Consider the following 24179-nt stretch of genomic DNA (forward strand, 5'->3'; position numbering starts at 1 on the left):
ACACACACACACACACACACACACATAGAGACACAATTATTGCAACATAGTTGGCAATTTCCGTTTGCAATTCACGACTGCTTTTTGACCCTTTTTTAACTCTCATGTCCGCTGTTTTTCTTGCTTTCCCTTTTTTAATTTTTTATTTGTTCACCATGTTTGTTTTCTATTTTAATTTAATTTTTCCACCGTTGCTCTTGCTGTTGCTGCTGTTGTTGTTTTGCTGTTGTTGTTGTTGTTGCATGTTTACGACACTATAATTTTCAATATGGCTGCCAGCTGCCTGGTCTACGCAAACAAACACTCCCTCCACACACACACACACACACACACATACACATGTACAACTACATTTGTTTAAGCTTAAAAAATATTCGATTTACATGCCACTGCCCTACACTAGCTTTAGTGAACTGTAGATACATATGTAGATATGTATATGTAGAGTATGCATTGTATAGCCAGATATTGTGCCCAGACCTTACGCATGATCTTTTGTTTTCCTCTTCATTTGAGTTACAATTCCTAATTGCTTCTAAAAAGGCACAAACTCCCCGCACATACAATTATATTTTCGCTCATTATTTTTTTTATTCTAAAGCAGCAGTTCCATTGAAATTTGCAGGTAAAAAGGTAATAACAACGAAATTAGTTAATAGCTTTGCACATTTCGAGCAGCATTTTCACCAAACTGTTTATTTCGCTTTTCGAATATCGCCATGATTCTAAAAATATCGAAGCCCTTGTGGAGAATATTCGGACATGACACTTAAATGTGAATTCATTCGAAATCACATGCTCACATAAATAATCCCGAAGAAGCTCCTACCTTCTCTGCTTTTGCTAAATGTTTTCAACTCGTAAGTTCTGCGACTGTTTTCTTAAATTTTTCTTTTAAAACTAAAAGATATTTACAGCTAAAGCTAGTTGAGTATTAATGGGGAATAAAAGAATCTGGGACACACTTAAATCTAATAAAAAATGCAATGTTTACAATATTTGAAAATGAAATATGAAATACAGCATAATTATTATTATATTAAATACTTTGCACAGACTCTCTTTTGAGGCAGCTAACAACTGCGATATATATTTATTTTACGCGTTTTGTTTTAGCCATTTTTATAATTTAACAATTAATGATGTATGTATGCACTGAAAGACAACAGCCAGGATCGAAACAAAAAACGTTAGTACAAAAAATATGTACACACTGCCATTCTTATAGAATATAAAGGGGCTACATAACTTGATAGAAATGTTTCATAGATGGCGCAACTAAATTTATTAATATTCATAGAAAATGGAAAATTGGACTACCACCATGAGGCGCTTAAGTGCAAGAGGCTGTTAACTTGGAAGCACCAAACGTTATTATTTTTATAAGAAATCAACTCTTAATGCTGCCAAAAGCAAATTTTATTTATGCAGGCGGCTAAGCAAATTATTGTATATTTTATGAAATTATATATTTTACAGAAGAGATTTCGTGGGTCGATCTTTTGTGGATGGCACGCACTTCTTCATTCTTCTCTTCCACAACACTTTTTAAAAACTTCCTACGAACATGTAGGAAAATAGGAAAAAAGTGTAGCATACTTTCAGGGTCACGCTTTGCGACCATGTCGAAACATGATTAGTTGGGGCTGCAATGTTGTAGTAAAGTTTTTAATTAGCTCTGGTACTACAGTCCGTCAAAGTGGATTTGAAATGGGGAGGGAGCGATTAAATTGGAAACTGTGACACGTGGGAGAGACATAACAAGTTTTTAATTAGAAATGCGACACACGAGCCACAGAACTCTCTCTCATTCCCGAAAGTAAACAATGACCAACAACGAAATTGTTCAGTCCAGTAAAAAAAATATCGCATGTCCCATACTACACGGTGGCCCGATTTTTGTAATTTATTTATTTCCACACACACACACACAACAAACTCATACATATTGTATATACGATATGTATTTGTGCCATTAGGCATCGTCCGAACGCCAGTGTTTGTTCTGTCATTTGTCCTCTGACGTCAGGCATTCAGTGCGAAGCATACATTTAGGCGCATCTGCAAGGCTCAACTGTACTTTTGCCGTTCACGCGTCTGCGTGTGTCTCCCCTCCTATCTGTGTGTGTGTGTGTGTGAGCTTCATCTTTTCATTTAAACGACATCAACGGTCAAAGCAAACAAAATAAAAAAAATACAAAAAAAGCTCACGAAAAAGAAATCAAATAAAATAAAAAACTGGCAAAACATTTAGCTTCCGGCAAATATATTTTTCCACAGCTCTCCTCTTTCGAAAAATTCCCCACCGTCTTGCCTTTCAAACGAAATTTTTTCGACAAAAACACACAAAAGGGCCACAACCAGCAAGACATAAAAAATAGTCGCCAATGTTGTCGTAAGCGTTTTTTTTCTGTTTTTTTTTTTATTATTATTATTATTTTTATTATGTTTCTTACCTCGTGCAGTTCTTATGCTGCGCATATTTTTTGTTTTGGCTGAAGGCTGCAGAGAAGAGAAAAGTAAAAAACAAAAAACAAAAAAGTAAAAACGCACTCTGCACTGCAACGCTTGACGAGACAGTATTGCCGAGAATGGGGAAGTGGGGCCCCCCACTCCCCAATACGCACAGCCAACATGTTGTCAAAGCGCAGAGGAGGCTCACAAAAAAATGTAAAGATCAAAAAACTTAGCTTCGGCTATGCTGGTGCTAAATACTCTGCACAATACTTTTTGGAAAGTTTTTTATGACTGCAACGATGTGTGCCGGGGCGCATTTAATTCTGTTATCGATAGCACCTGCAATCGTTTAAAGGCCTATATATCAGTACAGTAATTTCGCCTTAGCACAGCTATTTCATTACTGATTGTTATGGAAATAAATGTACGTAGATTCTTCAACTGCATTGTCGAACTGCATTGAAGTTCCATTTCTTGCCTGCGGAGTAGTGTAATGATGTATCATCGATATGGGCATTAAGTTAAATACATTCTGGCAAAAATATCGTTCTGATAACATCGTTCCAATAACGATCAGGAATTCAGAAAATGATTACAAAGAAGAGACAATCCATTATCCCTATAGCCCAACATATCGCCAATTATTGCAGGCTTGAACTTTTCGAGCCGCCATAGAGTATGCAATTATATGACTATGCATGCACAAGCACACACACACACACACGCACACACGCAAACACACACACACATAAATGCATAAATTCAAATAAAAATTTATCTAGAAAAAGAAGCAGTCAACATCATGAACGCTGCCAGCTGAAAAAAAAGTAGCAGTAAAGTTTTGTCTGGACACTCACACTGCCGCAGCTTAAGCGCAGGAATGTATGTGCGTGTGCGTATATACATATGTGTGTGAGTGTGTGTGTGTGTGCGTTTGTGTGTGTGCAACTCTTTTTGCTACGGGGGAAGGCTTCTCAGCTACAAGTTTGGAGCTCTCAGCTGCATGCAAAGCCATTGCCATATTATACTTTTGCTTTTACACTTTCTTTTTTCTTCACTGCCTGCATGTGTGTGTGTGTGTGTGTGCACTCAACTCGCGCTCCCTCTTTCGCACTCTCACGGGAGACTAGAAATTATAATAATAATAATAACGGCAACGTTGACGGCGACGCAAAAAGAAAAAGTAAAATCAACGCATGCCATAAAACCAACAACTTTTGCTTTCTTTGCTTTCTTTGCGTCGCACAGTGATAGAGAAACGAAAAATCGAGAATAGCTAGGAAGGGGCCTGCGAAATGCTTTCTCTATATTTTGAAACCCACAACGTCATGAAGTTCTGTACATTTAGAAAAGATCTGCTGATGTTCTTATATAAAGAAGGGATTGAGGATAAACGTCGAGTGGCATTCAAACAAGGTTCGATGGAATATATACATACATCTATTAATTATGTTTATTCGCTCTCTGCTTGAAGTAAAGTCGAAAGGTAATGCGACTTCTTCGGTAGAATAGTTCGCTTCAATATAGTGCTCTTTCCATTCAATATAATTTGAATTTTCATGCCAGTCAACCAACAACTCGCTGATAAAGGCCAGCATTTAGATAATATAGAAAAAAGGCAAAAAAAAAAAAAAAAACAACTTTAAAAGTTTCTTTGGCGTGCATTGCAGATAAAGGAGAGGCTAAGGAAACTATATAGTTTTAGTTCACATTCATTTATAGCTCAACAGATATAGCATACAAATTTTCCAAATAATTCCCACTGTGCGCGGCTGTCTCACACACACAAACACACGCACATACACATGCGCAAGCACTTTCGCATACACGCGTGTATTTAATTTTGAAACAAATACCTTGCTTGCCAAAACAAAACCAAAAAAAGACAAAAAGGAGCTGAAGAAATGAGACTGTTTTGCCGGCCGGCTCTCGTGCCCCACGCTCTTGCGCCCTTAGTAAGTGCGCGGCCCGCCCCCCCCACACCCCCCAACGCCACACGCCAGCCCAATCCAGCGCAGCTCAGTGCAGCCCAGTGCAGCCCAGTCCAGCCACCCCGCCACCCCGCCAACTCACACCCCACCACCCCACCAGCCAGTGAGCAGTGAGTGTTTCGTTGAGCCGCTGCTGCTTTTATGCAATTTTTTCATAGCATACCTTTAGGCATGTCGCTGTGCTTGCATTTTATGCATTGCGTTGCCTTCGTCATCATCAGCATTAGCATCAGCATCATCATCATCGTCAACGTCATCATCAGCATCAGCATCAGCATCGTTTTTGCTGCTGTTGTGCCTGTGCTTGTGCCTGTGCCTGTGCCTGTGCCTGTGCTGCCTGCCCCTGGCCTTTGTTGTTTAGCTTTTACCCACACTGCGTATGCGTAATATTTTTATTTAGGCACATTGCGACTGCCTGCCTTTATGCATATGAAATTCGGCATATGCAGGCGCACACACACACCGACACACCCACACACTTGTCTATTTGTATACTTTTGTGTGGATGTGTGGAACTTGCATTTCAATTACAAAATATTGCCCACGGCCCAAAACTTCTGTGCATATCAACGACGGCCAACTGTCAATCACGCGCCAACCACAAAAAATCAAACAAAAGCACAAAAAAAACCAACAAAAAACAATACTGGAACAACAAAAAAATTATTACAAAATAAATGCAAATAAAGTTCAAATCAAAGCAGTTAGCAGCATTTGTCGCATTGATATTTCAATACCCTTTCTAAACCATGCGACAATCACAAAAAACAATTACCAACTGAGAGTCATTCAACTATTTTCAAATACGCTATTAGTTTATACAATTAAATGTGTTTATTAAACTTCAATTAAATACTATTTGTCTGACGAAATGGTTACTTCTACGTAGTACCATCTGAAGCGTAAAATTCAGAGAAAAAAGAGAAAATATATTCATTGCTTATGTAAAGAGTGTGAATTAAACACTATTCGTGTTTTCCCATTCTTCATAATGCCGCTTTTTTCTTAAGCTACTCACCTTAATTGATCGAAACTCATTCTAATTTTATTTACAATAAATTAGTGAATTGCTGAAGAAAACAGTTTGGGAATGAGTTTGGAAATAATCACACAAGAACCTCCTGAGGAGCCTGTCTGTAGAATGGCATATCGCCGGCCCTTTTAGCTCAACAGCTATGCCCGAATTATTTGTTTTCGTAGGGCAACAAACAGCGGCATTGCCATATATTGCTTCTACCTATATGCATATATAGACATATATGCATGTATGCGAACCTATGCTCTCCAGTTCTGCCCACGACCACGCACAATATTTTTATTTTCTGCTGTTGCTGCTGCTGCGACGCCGATGTCTGAGTCTTCTGCCATTGTAATCAGCGTTTGGTGCGTTGATTGCAAAGTTTTTGAAGAGCTTTTGGCTCGCGATTGTTGTTGTTATTGTTGTTGGCCGCCTTTAAAGCATTTGCAGATCCAGCTCGATAATGAAATGAATGAGCATTTGTGTTAAGCTTTCAAAATGAATGAAGTTGAAGAAGTTTTAACTTCCTTTACCCAAACACAACAAAGCAACTAATATCGCCACTGTCTCTATATTTAAATGGAGTGAAGAAACTCTTCCAATTAGAACCATTTGATGGGCAAAATGTTTTCAACCTTTGTTGGAAAACTTTTCGGCATCGAATATTATCGCAATGGCCTTCAGAAGAGCTTGTTGTAAGCCGAGTTAACAAGTACACTTTTGCCTTTTCAAAGCTCAACAATCGGCTCGATAATTGCGTAAATTTAGAAAACACTTCCTTTGAATTGAACAACTTAATTATAGCTTTTTTGTTTAATTCAATGCTTATTCATTGTATACTTCAGCTACTAATCGGCTCTTGAAATGTATTTAGCAATAACTTAATTACTTGTTTCTTATAGTTTTATCTCCACTAGCAATGTACGTATGTCTTCAGAGTATGCGGTGAAATCCTTTTTTAAGACTTTCCTACACCTGAGCTTAAGTCAAGTTCAGTATCATAGCTAGTTTTATCTGAGAAGAGATACTAAAGGGTTTTGGCTTTAAAGCCCATTTATCAGCGCCCATCTAAGCCTTTCTAGTAAATTAATATTGAAATCAGACAAGCATCCTCAGGTAGACAGACACGCACACACACACGCACGGAACCAACCTGAACCCAAAAGGCCCAAAAACTCCTCTCAGAACGACAACTCTTTATCACTCACCTCCTATCCACTATCTGGGCTCACGCAGCAGTTCGCAGTTCGTCTCATTTTGTTTGTTTGTTTGTTTGTATCTTTCTACTACTTCAGCTATTTGTTTTCGCTGCTGCAACTGCAGAGCTTCTACATATATATATAATACATACATATTTGTATGTACATATATTTTATTTTTATTAAAAAATCAGGCAACAGAGCGCTGCTGTATGGCGCCCAAACACACGGCGTCAAATGCCACGCAACAACAACAAGACAAAAACAAACAAAAATATATATGTATCTACATATATACATATATGAAAAATTATATACATATATATATATATTTATATGTATATATGTACATATGTGTGTGTGCATATTTTTATTACAAAACTCGCACTCGCAATCGCATACTCGCGCAGAGGCAAAGGCCCAAAAAAAAGCAGAAAATAAAGTGCAAATAGAAAGGCAAAAATCATTGCATATAGTCGTATGCGGGCCCATTTGTCTGTGCACATTGCGGCGTTACAAACAGTATGGGGAAAATATATTTTCAAAAAAAATACAGATCTAGAAAGTGTGCCTTGCCTGCAACGAAGCCATATACCCTTTACAAAATCGCTGCCAACAATTACGCTGTAAGCGCCTTTCTGAGTTTTCTCTGAGTTGAGAGTAAAGTTTCATATCAGTCGGCTTTTACACAATTACCTTCGCCTGTACCAAGAGTTCACAATAGTGCTGCATCATATATTCTAATCTAATTGGAAAAATTTGCTTAAAGTATTTTGGCTGCAGTTTTACATCAGTCGGCTTTTGCACAATTACTTTCACTCTTCTTCCATAAACAATAGGAGACGCCTTAGAGTTGACACTACTGCTGCATCATTTCTTCTAATATAATAGAGAAACCTTGTTTGAAGTAGTTTGAATGCAGTTTCATATCAGTCGGCTTTTGCGCAATCTTCTTCTTGCAGCCATTGTTCTCAAGATAGTTATGCCCACCATTTCCTTGTTATTTCCCATTTCTTCAGTCAGTATTAATTTTTGAAGTTTCCCAACAATTTTGCGAAATGATTGAACATATCAGCAGACCCATATGAGAAGGGAATTTCTTCGACATAGTGATTTGAGTTGGAAGCAGGGGAGAATATCTAAAATGGCATATGCCCCCTTATTTAAAGGGTAGGGATCAGAATCTTGAAAACAAAAAAATGGTGGAAAAGAGAAGAAAAAAATGCATACGAAAAATAAAAATAATAATAATGCATAATAATTTGTGCAAAAATATTACGAAAAAATATTTCAAATAGTCGCTTCCGCTCTAACGGCACAAGGGGCTTGTTGCCAGCCCCCTTTGCACCACCACCACCACCACCACCAGCACAACCACCAGCCTGCTGCGCGCTGCCTGCTGGCCGCTTCGTCGCAACATTTTTGCCATGCGTCATGCGTCATCTATTGCGTCTATTTTCTGTCTGCACAACAATTTTTGGTGCGGGTCGCGGCATTTCTGCAGTTCATTTTTTCCTCAATTTTGTTCACATTTTTTTTTGTTTGTTTGTTGTAGGTTCGTTTGTTTTTGCCACTGCAGTTTTGTGCATGCAACGGCCAAAAGCATGTGGCAGGTGGCAGTATCGCACACTCTTCTCTGCATGCGTGTCTGTGCCTCTCTTCGTGTGTAGTATGTGTGTGTCAAAGGCGCTGCAAGTCCTGGGTTTCATTAAAAATCTGCTTTTATTAAAATCACAAAAAATAAAAAATATATATGTACATATATCTGCAAACAAACGAACGCAAAATGCGCATGTGGCTCGAAAGCAAGGGCAACGGGCACTGGGCAGTGGGGGTGGGGAGGGCAGGGGAGGGAAGGAGGGTATGGGCGATGAGTGGCTCTAGCTCTTTGTGGTTACAATATACGAAAATAAAAAATGACGAAATATATTCACTTGTCGTACTTTAATAAGCGCGCACAGCAAACATTTGCTCAAGTCCAATCCAAAGCACAGAAGGGAGCACCACAAAAAAAAAAAAAATGAAACTCAACTCCACACTCCGATTTTATATTAACACTCGATGGACTTTTGATTGAAATTTTCAAGCCTTTCCCTGAAGCTGGCTACCCAACGACCGACTCTTAATTACATAATAGGTGCAGGGCACAAGACGAAATATGCACCACAGAAGAGCCCAAGGTCAAGAAAATGTGCTCGACAGTCCGTTAAGTTGTCACGCAATGGCTTTCAAATACATTTTTACGGCCCTTCTGTAGATTTATGTAAGGCTTTTCAGTGTCAAAGGGTATGCTTTCAATTCGTATTTAATTAAGTGATACAAATAACCATTCATTACCTCAAATATTTCAGAGGTCAAGAACAATTGAAGAATAATCTATTCACTGCTATTCAAAGTTAACTTACCAGGTTTTAACATATTTCAACAGTAGGCTTTATGCAATAGCTGGCAAGCTGTGGAAGATTGAGAAGAAACTGTAAAGAAAAACTTAAATAAATATGTTAAACTTCTCTTGAATTTAGAAGGAAATGTTTGGTGACCGTCTAGAGTCAGACTTGCAAATAATATATATAGCATTGCTTTTTTTATAACTAAAGATGAAATGTTAAGTAAAAAATCGTCTCGAATTCTGCAATAAATTACAAATATTCATTATCAAATAGCAAAGTAGAATTTTGGATAGTTTTTAAAAGTTTCTAAACCATATCTCGGTATAGTATATATGCTCGATTGACTTCTATATACAGATGAATTTAATGTACTACTCTATATTAGGAATGTGTATAACTTAAGTGCTCAGATTTGAATGGACATTTGGGGGGGCATAGAGAAAGAAATTGAAAAAATTAAAGCATACCCAAAAGGCGCTCAGTAGCCATTGAGGGCTCTAAGCAGACGGACCGATGGGACAACTGAGCGACGACACGGGTGTCGAGAACTGTCGAAATTTGCACACAAACCAAAATCCAGACGCACATGGATCGATATTTGATTATTATTACTTTACTGCGCCGTCGACGACAGCGTTGGCGACACGCACACACACACTCGCACGCACACACATGCACAGGGGCATACGTAGAAATGACGTTGACGACAAGTTTGGTTGAGCAAAGGCAAAGGCGATGCAAGACGATGGCTGACAGACATCTCGTAGACAGTTGGACTGAAGGACTAAGGGACTCAGGGACTGAGAAACTGCGAGCCTGCGAGAGCTCGACTCTGGGCGACGACGGACAGTACATTAATTGCAATGGCTGGCTGCTGGCTTGGCTACATTTGTCTGTATGCTGTGTGTGTGGGTGTGCGTGTGTGTGTGTGTGTGTGTGTGTGCTGGGCCTGTTGTGCGTAGCCACTTCGATAATCATTCCATTAGCCAGTCGCTTGAACTCGAAAATAGAGGCATTGAACTTGCAGTTCATCGACACATTCATGCAGGCGGCAACAGCGACTCTCAGAATATGTGTGTGTGTGTGCCAATAAAAATGAGAAAACTCTTTTGGCGCAACAGTAATTATGATAATAAACTGTGGCAGCAACAACAATGGCACTGGCTTAATAGTTCAATAATTTAATGGCTTCATTTGCCATACGAGTATATCTAGGCAATGGTGTTCGCTATTCTTTATTCAGAAGGAATCGCAAAATGTTTGTACTCTCCCATAGTTTTCGTAATTTTCGCCTTTGACAGTTCTTTCTGTCTTACGCTAAAAATGCTTTCATTCTTAGAGCCCTGCTGTTGTAAAGCTTCTGGGGAAAGCTGACCAACAACAGCATTATCTAAAGCTAGTTTTCTGTTTTCTATTTGTTTACATATTCTTGGACTCTACTCTGCACTTTAGTGTTTTTTCTTTTCATAAGTTCTATTTATGGCTAAAATAGAAATCATTTGTTTTTAGAATCCTTAATATATTTTAGCTCTGCTCTGTGCTTCTCACTCGAATCACTTTATAATATTGATACAAGAATTTGTCTTGTACTATTTTTTTTTTTTTTTTTTTTTTGAATTTTTATTATATTTCAGCTCTCTTCTATGCTCATTATTCAAATCACTATATTGATTTCATATTTTTACTGGATTGAAAGACATTTTGATGATGTACTTGTAGAAGTTGAAAAGAGCCTTGGGGAAGGCAGGTGTAGCCTTTCATCGATATTCGTAATTTATTTCTTTATTGAACAAAGATGTGCAGCCTTTTAAATCTCCAATCTCAACTATTGTTTTGAAAAATCGTCTATATTTTCGACTCTCCTCTCCAGCCAAGCATTTTCGTTATCGGCTATAAGGAATGTATTATTTCTGAGATGTTTTCTCTGCTGGCATCCCCGCAGAACTGCTGACTTGCATGTAGAATTGAATTCTGACGCTCGATGCATAACCTGCGTCCAGTTGCTGGCTTGGCCGCTTTCCATGCACCTCCTAATGCAAATTACAGCCGTTCAAAGGTCTCTCCTGGCCTCTATGTGTGTGTGTGTGTGTGTGTGGGTTTATGTCGTGCTTGTCGTGCTGACCCACATTATGAGGCAGCTATTGAATAATGTGCCGCATATCATTTGTGGTCGCCCGCCCGCTGCAATTTGGCTAATGGCAAGTTTTTGGTAAAAAGGTCGCCAAAGCAAATCACGCAACTGGCACAGAGAACATTTCCTTCTACATACACATACTATATACTATACATATACATATACATGTTCATGTACACCTGCAGAGACATGCGAATACATGGTATGTACGAGTATAGTAAGTTAGTAGTGCCAAGCATTTTTTTTTTGTTTACTCTAGAGCCTGCCATTTTTTTGTGGTTGTGTGTTGAAATGCCTGCAAAGTTCTGCTTTGAAACAGTTCCGATTGTGGCTTTTTTTGGCAATTGCCCCATTAATTCAATAATGGGTGAGCTATCGCTTTCGCTAACTTGGAATCCCAAATCCATCTCATTGTTTTCGAATTGATTTTACAGCCCGAACGGCGTTCAAAAATAAGGTATGCTTAAAGGCAGGGCATCGATTTAGTTGAGTTTTTTATTAGTTTATCCGATTTATTTGCATTCGACTTGAGGACCAAGCTTATAAGCATCCCTTGCTTTATTGTTGTTTTCTTAAACAGGTTTTCAATTCATATTTCCTTGCTGGCTGCAATTAATAAGGTTTAAACATTTGCCAGCCCAACAAAGAGTTACAATTTCGTTCAATGAATTCAAAAAAGTGTATTCAAAAGTGAGATTTGAAAGATTTTGCCGTTTTCTGCACTCAATTCGAATAGAGATTGAAACACAGCTCATGCCCTTAGATCGGTATAAATACGATGCAGCTTATAGCCCAATTTAGTTAATCAGGTTTGTCGTTTTGGAACTCAATATCTTTCGTCAGAGGTGTACACTTTAGTTTCTGTTTTTGTTCTTCCTTTGCTTACAGCATTAAGGCCCACAAGCCAATGAACAAATGTCTCTAAAATGTTGCTTCAGCTGGGCTTTTCACACAAACTACTAGTCGTAGCATAGTCAATTACATTTCTCAACCGCAATAATGTAATTGTTCCTCATTTCTAGATGAATACTTGAGTCTACCTTACGCTTGAATTAAATGCTTTGCTCCTTCATTTCTCACCTCACGTTTGATTTAGGAATATTGCAATTACATTCTGACATAATACCTAGATACCATTTGCATGACGACTTCACCTTTCACACACACTCTCACACACACACACACACACACACACACACACTTACTAAGTATATGCCTTTGTAGACTTGCAGCATTTAATTTAGTGTAAATATTACGTATACGCATGCCGAAATGTAAAGCACGATAATCGAGTATATTGTCAATAATAATAAGTACCATTTGCACCCATTAACATTATGCCAACAAAACAACAACAAGAACAGCAACAAAATGTAAACAAAACAAAAAACAAAAAATATAAGTATAACTTAGCTTTTGCGCTTTATAAAAAGAGAATCAGCCCCCGAAGTAAAATAGAGAAACAAAACCAAACCAAATCAAACAAAACAAAACAAAAGAATTTGAATTAAATTGAGAACCCCATTGAAAAAGAAAACATATCCAAATAATATGAGAACAAAATTTGCTGCACATTTATGAATTCGGAACGAAACGAAAAAACTCCCGTTACTTTTCATTTCCCCAGAAAGAAATTCAAAAACCAAAAAAAAAACAGTTGCCTTTCACTTCATTTCAACATTACTTATAAATATGTGTATTTTTATGACGCAAAAACAAACAAAATATTGCATATTTTTAACAACTTAGTCGACTATTGTTTTTTTTAATAATTTCTTAAATATTGTAAAAATGTAATTTTGCTCTGTATCTTGCTGTCTCTTTCTCTCTATCTCACTTTAACTATCTATCTATCTAACTGTCTCGCTCGCTCGCTCGCTCGCTAACTGTCTTTTGATCTCTCGCTGTCTAAATATTTTGAAATGTGTCTAATTGTGTGTTGTGCTTGTAAAACAGAAAATGAAAACAACAACAACAGCAACAATAACAATAACAACAACAACAAAAGAGAAATAACTAGCTATATATTTGATCAATATATCAATTCATCCAACAAACAAAACAAGAAGGGGTCCAGTAATATCTTTTTTTAACGTTGTGCAAGTCAAGAAAAAAAAGCAAATAAGAAACAAAAAAAAAAAAAAAAAACAATTACATATACATACTAGCTATCGAAAGCAACAATTAATTTATTATACTATATAACGACAATCGTACTAAAGCGCTTTTGGTGTTTTTTATATTACAACTAAATAAAAATGAAAAAAAAACGAAAACAAAAAACAAAACAAGAAATAAATACAAGCTACAAGAAATGCAACCAAACAAACAAATGAAGCTATATCGTATGGCATTTAAACAACTACAACTACAACAACAAATCAAACAAATCAAATTAACATTCATTTACACACAGACACACACACACACACAAATAATACATACATACACACCAACTTTTTTTCGATATATATGTATCTAAATGTGGAACGCTTTTACATAAATCGTTCGTTCGTTGTTCGTTTATGTAAATGGTAATATGTGTGTGTTCTCTTTTCCATAACTATAAATGTGTTTTTGTTTAATATACCTACTACCTATACATACCATTACCATTTTGTATTCATTTCATTTGGAAAGTTGTCATTTTCATTTACTTACCATTCTTGATTGAACATTCATGTATCGTTTGGACTTGATTGCTCAATTACTTACATTTGCATTTACAGTTACATGCTTCAAAAAAAAAAAAAAAAAAAAAAAAACAAACAAACATTTTAATTTGAAAAAAGTAACAGAAAACTAAAGCATTGATGTACAGCTACCGAAGAAGACCTCATCATCAACTCAACTCACATAACTCACTCTCTCCTTTTCTACATTTCTCTCTCTCTCTCTCTCTCTCTCTCTCACTCTATACCACTGTCTGTTTGTCGGTCTGTGTTCCATTTGCAAGTTTAGGAGCAGAACTTTGGTCTTGATTGCATAAAAGTAGCCTTCAGAGTGTAGAGCTGCAAAATAATCGATCCTTTTCGATTTTTTCAAAAATAAAATCCATTAATCATTAAGTGAACAAAGGCAACACTTTCAAGTAATAATGTGCATTTAACCTTATACGCTTAATCGATTCTTCAAAAACAAATCGATATTTGGTAAATACATCAGTTACATCGATTCAGAATCGATTTTTTGCCGCTCTACTTCAGCGAATATTAGTGCTAGGAGTGCCGCTGGCTTTTGACATATTATCGATAACTTAAACTAAAAAGAAGCTGACGCCCTATCCCCAATGACAGACACTTTCAATTTCAATACAAATCGTCCTCTTTCGTATTCCATTCAATGCCAGAATTTGAAATTAGACTGTTGTCTTAGACTTGGGCTTCCCCTAATTGGTGTTACAACTAAAACAGCCACGAACTTGGTCATGAATTTGATTCGCTTAGTAGATAACATAGGTCAGACTACCTTAAAGGCCTCTGAACATTCGAAACTATCTGTCTTAGACTTTAAGATAAGCTTTCGCAACTCCATATAAAATGCATACAAATATCTAAAGATTTAATAGGAGCCTATTTGTTTACTGGACCTATCTAGAATGGAAAGTAACTTTAAGGACCACTTTACTAAAGATATGTGCCTATAGCCAAATAATGAAAAGCATTTACAATTAGCTTGCCCGATTTTCTCCTTACAACCGAAAGGCTATTGTCCTTAAGTCCAGAACAGATCTTTAAACACGATTTACAAAAGACTGCTTACAAGCTGTTTCCCCAGTCCAAAGTTATTAGGTAGAAGAAAGAACAGGAAGTTAAGGTATTGCTTAATTCTTTTGTTCTAGCGTATTTTCGTTGACTGACTAATTGTTGGCCTTGTTTCTTTTTCTCGTTTTATTTCGATCTGGCAATGCCGCCGACTATGGTTAGGTTGAACTGATTTCATTTCTTCATCAAGAATTGCTTTAGTAACTCTTTTCTTTTGCTATTTCTCCAATGTCTATGTCTATGTGTATGTGTCGTGCTCTTTTTCATTGCTGTGCGTCTGTTTTACTTTTGACTTCTGTTTCTTGCCATAATATATATTTCGATGTTGTTCAAGAACGTTGTGTATTTTGATTTTTGTTGTTTTTCTTAAGCTCTTTTTACATCTATCTTTCTATCTCTCTCTCTATCTCTCTGTCTCTCTCTCTCTATATCTTACTTACTCGCTCTGACTGTTTTTATAAATAACATACTCGTATGTATACATATAATATGCCTCTGTTCTATATCATTTATCGTTGTTGTACTCTAAAGCTATTTACAAACTAAGTTAAAAACCCCGAGAAAAAATACAAGTAATAATATTGTATTAGATTGCAAAATTAATTTCAATTTGTGTTCTAAAATATCCTTTAACTAAATGTTGTAATTGTCATTTGGCATATTAAGTATGTATATGTATAAGTCTGCAGCTCTTCTGTCTTTTTCTCTTTAGGTATATTTATATATGCAATCTATATATATGCGTACGTATAAGCTAATGTATATGTATACTTGACTATATAAACATCATTTTGTGTAATGTGTTTAAGCCTTGATGATCCCAGGAACTCGTTGGTCCCATTTTTATACAAAATCCCCATGGTATTAGTGACTGTACTGTTAAGATGTTGCAATGTCGTTGCCAGCATTAAACAAACGTTTGTTAGGTTATTGCCATCTGCATAAAAGATTATTTTTGGCATTGCCAGCGACACTGAAAGCCTTATGGCACTGCCAGCTTTATTTATTAAAAGTGTGGCAACCTTTATTGTTGACAGTAGCGTGACAGGTGTTGTAATGTTGATGGCATTGCCATCTTTAAGAAAATCCCAATATAGTGGACATTGTTCAACTTACAGCTTCGCTATAAAAAGCTACTCTTCAACATTGACTATATATTGTCAGCATTATTTCGTATGTGTTGGCACTGCTAGCTGCGTATATATCATGTTGCTGGCAAACAGGTCTTCCAATCAAAATCCAGTCAATTATAGTTTTGTATTCCAATCCAAATCCATACTATGGCCCTTGTCGTTGCCTTATTCGCTCCTTCAGATAGCCCCCTTAGATGTTGTGTCTAAGCTGAGATATTTCCAGTCCAATATATGCATAAATATGTTGTTTTTTTTTTTTAATCGTTCGAACGTTGTTTCTTTGCTTTCCTTTTGTTTGTTTTTCGTTGTAAACAAAAGTTAAATAATTAACGAATTAATTAATTCTTTTTATGTTAATTTTGATAATATTATCAAGAAGTTGATCTACGTTTTTTGAACATGGCTATGCTAAATGAAACTTCATATATAACTTAACTTTTTGTTAACAAAACTGTTTTGCCTTTAAATATGCAGTTAATCGAAGCAATTGCGAATCAATTAATTTTAAAAGAATAATATTGAGAGAAGTTTTGCTATACGATCGATCCATCATTCAATAGAACAATACAACAATACAATTTGAGTTTTGTTGAGTCTCCTATGCGAAAAAAGAGTGCGGCAAAAGTGGAAAAACTTCTTGAAAATAGTGAAGAGCTCTCATCTATTTTTCCAAAAAATTAATTTGTTTATTTTTTGATTTTTGATTTCAACCCAAAATTTATCAATTTTTTATCAAAATTTATCAACAAACAAAAAAAAAAACAGACACAATTTGGCCCCATTTGACAAAACTAGAAGATGCCGAGTTTTTTTTTGTTTTGCAAAAAAAAATACCAAGCATTTTTGTAGCAGCAGCAAATTGTTGTTAATATTTTTCAAAATTTCTTCTGTTTAAGCATTTTTTTTCAATTTGATTTATAATTTTTATGTATTTTTATTTAAACCAAAATTGTTGAAAACTGTGCGCCTAATAGACGCGCACTCCAAATTGGCAAAACCACTGAATTTTTCGGAATTAAGAAACAAAAAAAAAATGTATTATTTTTTGTTAATTTTTTTTATTTCGATTTGTTAAAAGAAAATTAGCGAAGAAGTATGCAAAATTTGTGGTGCAGCTCTCTTTTTTCATGCATTAAAAAAACAAAAAAAAAAAGATATTGATTTTTTCTTGTCGATTTTTTGCCAAACCACGTTTTGTTTATGATTTGGAAAACATTTCAAGTAAACTAACTATCCAGTAAACAAATTTCGTCCAAAACTTGCGCGTCAAACATCTATTTGGAAGTGCACGAAAAGCAAAACGTGAAGTCTAAGTTTACAAATTTGTATCAATAAGTTAATACCAAAACAAAAAACTAAACAAATACAAGAATTTATATATAGTATATATTTAAAGCAAACTCACTAAACACTGAACGAATGAATGTAAATGAAAGTTTAAAAAACAACAAAACCCTAAAGAACAAAACAAAAAAACGATGATAAAATGCTAAACAAAAAACAAAAACCTTAACGTACGATTATGTGACGTTTTTCGAACGACGCCCAAACAAAAATCGAAATTCAACTTCTTGAAAAACAATATAAAAATACTAAGTATATGCGAGTATACAAAAAAACCTATATCCATAGAAAATTTGTCAAAAAATCTAGCTTTTGAACTCCATAAGAAATAAGTCAAACAAAAACAAAAAAAAACAAAACAAAACAAAAAACGAAAAAAAAACAAAACGAAAAAAATGAAATAAAAAACACAACGAAAGTCATGCTGAAACCCCCTCTTGTTTTCTGGCATCAGTTGAAGTGGTAGCTGGCAGCTAGCTATATGCCTATGATCATGCATACATATCTATATATATATATATATACATATATTTATGTAACAGACGCGATTTTTGCTGCGGCTTTATCAGAAAATGTTTTCTGTACTTTGTTCCTTTCAAAAAATGTATATATATATATATATATATATATAAAGAGACATGAATATATATATATACATGTATAAGCATTGTAATGTTTTTGTTTCTCTTTTCACCTACTTATATGCAAGTAAACAAGTTGATATATTTCTATATAATATGTAACTTCAGTTGAAATGTTGGCGCAGCGGCAGCGGCAGAGGAAGAGTTTGAAAGACAGCATTTATATTTTTTATATTCTACATTTTCAACGCTATAAGAAACGAACTTTCCTTTTTTTGTTTGGTTAACCCAACCCATATATATATGTATTTATATATAACGCAGATATATATATATATATATATGATTTGGTAATTATTATTATTCCTCTTACACACTCTTATTTTCGTTGTCTTAGTTTTCACTCTCCACGTAAATGTTGCCTAAACCAAAAAAAAAAAAAAAAAAACTAAACCAAAGTAATTTATATTTTTTATTTTATAACATTTCAAATACAATTAGTTGTTGCAAAAGACAAAGAAAACGAAGAAAAGCAAAAATCACTAAAAAAAATACTATTTTATTTATATAATATGCAAAGAAGAAGAAGAAGAATTTGAGGATGAGAAGAAGAACCAATTACAGCGAGCTTTGCGCTTAGCTCATTAAGAGAACAACAAAAAAACAAGAACAGAGAAATGAAAATAATGAACGATCAATCGATTGCAAGCAAAAGTCATATATAAAGACCAAAAATACTGAAAATACCAAAAAAAAAACAAAAAACTAAAGACTAAAAACAAAATACGAAAAAGTAGTAAAGAAGTTGATGTTGGATTTTTGTTTGGTGTTTGTTCCAGGAAACGTCCGAATCGCCCCAACAACATGCTGTTGGCGTTGGCGCTGGCGCTGGCTTGGGCGGCGGCAGTAGCAGCAGCAGTGCCGCCGCCGCCGCAGCCGCAGCCGCCGCTGCTGGCGGGCATGAGCAACAGCCACACACCCCGCCACCACCGCCACTGCATATGTGCATATATTGCGGCATCACCTTTCCGAACCAAAAGAAACTCACGCGTCACGTGCTCTCGCACTCACTGAAAACGCTGGAGTTTCGCGAGCCGACCTCGCACGCGACCAACCTCCTGCACTCGCACATGCTGACCGCCCATGATATCGGCATGGGGGCGTTGGCCACCTTCCAAATGAATGCCGCCATGGCGGCGACCGCCAGTGGCTGTGATACACAAGAGCAGGTGGCCGCAGTTGCCGCCGCCTTTGGCCTCGAAATGGATATTGCGGCATTGGCCACAGCTGGGTGCAACTTTCAGAGTCTAACCGCCGCCTGTCTGGATGGTGGCGCGAGTGCGATGGCTGGCGGTGGTGCTGGTGGTCGCCTCGCCACCGCCACTTCTTCGGGAAATGGCGGCATTGGTGGCCCTTCGAGTCTGCTGCTTGGTGGCGGTGGTCCACCAGTTGGTGGTGGCGGCGGCGGCGGCAGCAGTGGTGGTGGCGGCGGTGGCGGCGCTGGTGGTGGCTCCTCGTCACCCTCAACGTCCGCCGCAGCATCGTCGGCAGCGGTGCCCTCCGGCTCGTCCGCCTCCTCGTCGTCGTTGCTCGGCGCGTCAAGTGATCCGAATAGTGTTGTCATGTGTAAGTTCTGTGCTAAAAGTTTTCCCGATGTTACATCACTGATCACGCATTTGTCGGTACATACAGGTGATCGACCATTTAAATGTGAGTTTTGTGGCAAAGCGTTTAAGTTGCGCCACCACATGAAAGATCATTGTCGCGTCCATACGGGTAAGTCTATCACCAAATGCCAATCACCATTTCTATACTAAGCTACTACTCATCTACATATACATATATATGCATTAACACCCCCATAACATACTACTAAGGTACGTGTTTTCGTACAGATAGCAACTACTTTGCTGATTTCCGATTTGAGGATATTTCCTTTGCCTGAAATGGCCACACAAATCCCATCAAGCGTGAGCAATTTTTACATCTGTCAATCTCTCCTAAAATAGCAGAGATTTTTATTTAGATCCTCAAGCCGAAATTATCCTTAAATTCATATTCATTGTATGGTTAGTCATCCAAATACTTTAGGTTTCGGCTTCACAAGTCGTTGAAGCTGAAATCAAGTCAATAAGACTATTTTCTTTACAAGAGAAATACTCAAAAAAAAAAGAACATATCTCTATTTTTCACATATATTTTTAAATTCATAAATACAAGTATATAGAAATATTTTAGGTTTCTGCTTCACAAGTCGTTGAAGCACAAATCAAGTCTATAAGACTATATTTTGTACGGAGGATATAATAAAAAAAAATAACATCTCTTTTGAGAGTATATTTTTCATATAACTCACGCAGAAATATTCTATATATAGTACTTGTATATATCTGTAGCTTACAAGTAGCCACCAAGTGTGTCAGCGAGAGAGATTTTAACTCAGTTTGCAAAACTGATTGATCTCAATTATTCATTTCCCATTGAAATAATTCACTAAAAGATCAAAATTACAAGGCGGCACAAAACACTTTCTTTTCGGTTTAAAGAAAATAGTAGAAATATTGGTCGGCTAAGCTGCAAAATTTTCTTGTGTTGAATTGAAAGTGAACGCTTAAATGTCTACCTCTACTGCGCTCTTTGAACTCTTAATCTAAGAATGAATTCAAGTTCAAATTAAAAATATCCTAAGACTAAGTCTATTTCTATTTGTGAAATTTTGAAATTATTTGATAGTCTATAGGCAATTACCATTACTTCATAACTATTCCATAAGTTCCGTCAATAGACAACTTCGATATCATCAAAGCAAATACTTTTCAAATAAACTTTGAGGATTAATTCCGGGCCTGTAACTATTTGTGCTGTGTTTTGTGTCTCGAACTCGTTGGCCTTCCCGCCCGCTATTTGGGGATTTATTTCACAGATTTCACCAACATTTCACACTCATTGCTTAAATATTATATCAACATATGTAGCATAAGTATATATTTATGTAAAAACCTATCACTTGAATGATGATTTATGTCTGATGTATTGAAATTCCTTTCCCTCTCCCCACACACACATACACACACGTGCGCGCACACACACTCACACACAAACACTGTGTGATTAACTCTATAGGCGAACGACCCTTCAGATGTCACATGTGCGGCAAAACTTTCTCGCGCTCGACAATTCTCAAGGCGCACGAGAAAACACATTTCCCCAAATATGTGCGAAAGTTTTTGTCACCCAGCCCGGTTGATACAAAGGACGAGCTACCGCAATAGTGAAACGATTTTAGTTTGTTATTAAATTATTATTATTACTACTATTACTACTACAATAATAATAACAATAATAATAACAACAACAACAACAACAACAACACCCACAACCACAACAACAACAACAACATCAGCGTTGCCAATTATGCACATAATTTCCACAATGTGCATCAAAATGATTATCAACTATAATTGATGAGCAACAGCGACAACAACAGCAACAACAACAACAACAACAACAACAGCAACAACAACAGCAGCAGCAACAACAACAGCAGCAGCAGCAGCGACAGCGATAGCGCAAAGCGAACTACAACAATAACAACAAATAAGAATAAGAAGAAGAGGAAGAAGAAGATGAAGAAGAATTTTGACTTACTTATAAGCGCATGGCTTACCAAAACTTATGAACACACAGAAACACAGACACAAAAACACAAACTACACACAACTTCAAAGTAATGCTACATATATATATATATACCGTTAATACATACATATATGTATATACATATGTACATATTTTATTACCTAAATAACGAGGCAAACATATAAATGCAAGAATTATTAATTTTTTTTTTTTAAATGAATTTAGTGTAGGTCTGTCGTCGCATGCGTAGAAAAGAGACAACTACACATCTACACACATGCACACCCACACACACACACACACACAGACAAACAAAATATATAAAGAAGAAGCAGAATTGTTAGATTTTTACCAAGAAGCGAATTTTTCAATACCCACACAATTATTTGCCTCTTCTGTCTATACATTAATAATTATATACAAACAAAGAAACAAAAAAAAAAGAGAGAAAAAAGAGAATATTTTTAATTTTAATTTAGAAACAGGCTAAAAAGAAGAATGAAAAACAAAAAGAGAAACAGAAACAGAAAAACAACCAAGCAACAAGTTTTAAGCGTCTATAATCTTTGTGAGAGCTGATAGGAAAGATCGAGCAAGTTAAAGAGTATGTATATTAGCGTGAAGATTTTTTTTTCTATACCATACTTAGTGAACAGTGCAGCGTGAGAGTTGTAGCAGGAATCTAATTAAATTTATATATATACGATATATATATATATATATATATATATATATATATATATATATATATATATATATATAAATACAGAGGGTATATAAGAGAACGTAAGACATATAGGAAACAAAAATGAAAACAAAACAAACAAAAAAAAAACACACTTACACACACACACAGAAAACCGAAACTAAAAAATTTACTAAACCCATATATGGCTACGATAGTAATGATAATGCAAATGATTATGATAACGATAATGAAAAGAACAGTGAACACGTGATGTAACTTTTTAAGTAAAATGCTAAACATGATGATTACGATATAATAATGATAATGAAAATGAGGCAAAGATGACGATGATGATGATGAGGATGATGACGACGATGACGATAACAATGACGATGACGTTGACGTTGACATTGATGTTAATAATATATTTAAAATATAGCTTTTAGTAACTACTAAAGAGGTTTAACAACAACAACAACAACATATTAGGCAACCAGCAAGTAGCAGAGAAAGAGGAAGAGGAAGTAGCAAAGCAAAGTAGCAAAGTAAAAGTCGTGTAAAACACTTCGAAATTGCAATTTGGACATTTGGGCCAAAAGTTCACCACAAAGCAGGCGAAATATGAAGAGAAGCAAACAAATTGTAGCATACTTTCGGGCGCCCTTTATTTTTCCTCCTGCAAAGCGAACGTGTTCCAACAACACACACAACATACATATCTACATAGACACACACACACACACACACACACACACTCAAACACAAACACAAGCTCAAAATTGGTCAGGGTGGAGCAACAGCCCCAAACCAGCACCACACTAAAGATTCTTTAGATAATGGGGACAGACCATGTGCTGACGAACATCTTCTTTAAATATCGCTGGCGCTCTGAAGAATTCACACGTACATATATCTAGGTACACATAAATAAACATACATATATATACATACACGCAAAACGTAACTAATTTTTAGCCACATACTATATACAACTTATTATACAGTACACACAAACATACATATATGTATATCTATATACAATATTTATATATACATATATAGTATATAAAAAGCAACCAACTTAACTTGTATAGGACAAACAAGAAGAAGAAGCATAAAATGTGAAAACTAAAACAACAGCAAATAAAGGGAAGAAGCAAGTAATTATTAAAATTAAATACAGACATACGCGTGAATTATGCAAAGCAGCAGAATTACATAGAATATCTGTGATCTTAACGATATTTATATAAATATATATATACATAAAAGGAAAGCAACAAAAAAAAAACAACAAAAAACCAAAAAACTATATATGAGCAGATGAGAATTAGAAATTAGCTGCAACCTAAAATGACAACAACAACAAAAAAACAAAAGGGAAAATTATTAAAACTAAAAATCAACCTCTACACAAACAGCTTTTATTAAACAAGCTAATAACTTGCATAATATTTTTTTTTAAACTATATTTCTGCAGAGAGAAGACAATTATGCAAAGGCACCATCATTTTTTCTCTTTCAAGGTCGTGCTCTCAACCGTAGCAAATCAAATACCTCCATATACCACATCTGTCGAAACAATGTTATTTCATTTGATTAGCTCTAATCTGCAGCCTTCGTAGCTACTATTTAAACGAATACGAATTCCCCGCCTCAAGTTTCCTCTCATTTTCAAGTTCAATTTTCTTTTTTTTAGCTTTAAATTGCCTTCCTGCTTTTTGCAAACTAGTGTCAATTCAAAACCCAGCGCTTTTTTATTTGTAGTTTTCTATTTTTCCAAATTATATGTAGAAAAAGAGATTAAATGTAGTTTGAAAACAATATTCCATTTCACTTCA

At 35.9% G+C, this 24179-nt stretch overlaps 1 protein-coding gene across 1 annotated transcript in view; it reads left to right on the plus strand.

Annotated features, from left to right (window-relative positions):
* LOC115627065 (pneumococcal serine-rich repeat protein) overlaps window positions 1-22320 on the plus strand; it is a 124100-nt gene extending 101780 nt beyond the window's left edge. Inside the window, exons 7-8 of the mRNA XM_030522611.1 lie at window positions 18851-19787; window positions 21135-22320. Of these exons, the coding sequence (XP_030378471.1) occupies window positions 18851-19787; window positions 21135-21283 (1086 nt within the window). The 3' untranslated portion in view covers window positions 21284-22320. The remainder of the gene's footprint in view (window positions 1-18850; window positions 19788-21134) is intronic.
* The last annotated feature ends 1859 nt before the right edge of the window (window positions 22321-24179 follow it).

The sequence above is a fragment of the Scaptodrosophila lebanonensis genome, unplaced genomic scaffold (genome assembly GCF_003285725.1).
Source record: "Scaptodrosophila lebanonensis strain 11010-0011.00,11010-0021.00 unplaced genomic scaffold, SlebRS2 tig00000092-arrow-pilon, whole genome shotgun sequence".
Lineage (NCBI taxonomy): Eukaryota > Metazoa > Arthropoda > Insecta > Diptera > Drosophilidae > Scaptodrosophila > Scaptodrosophila lebanonensis.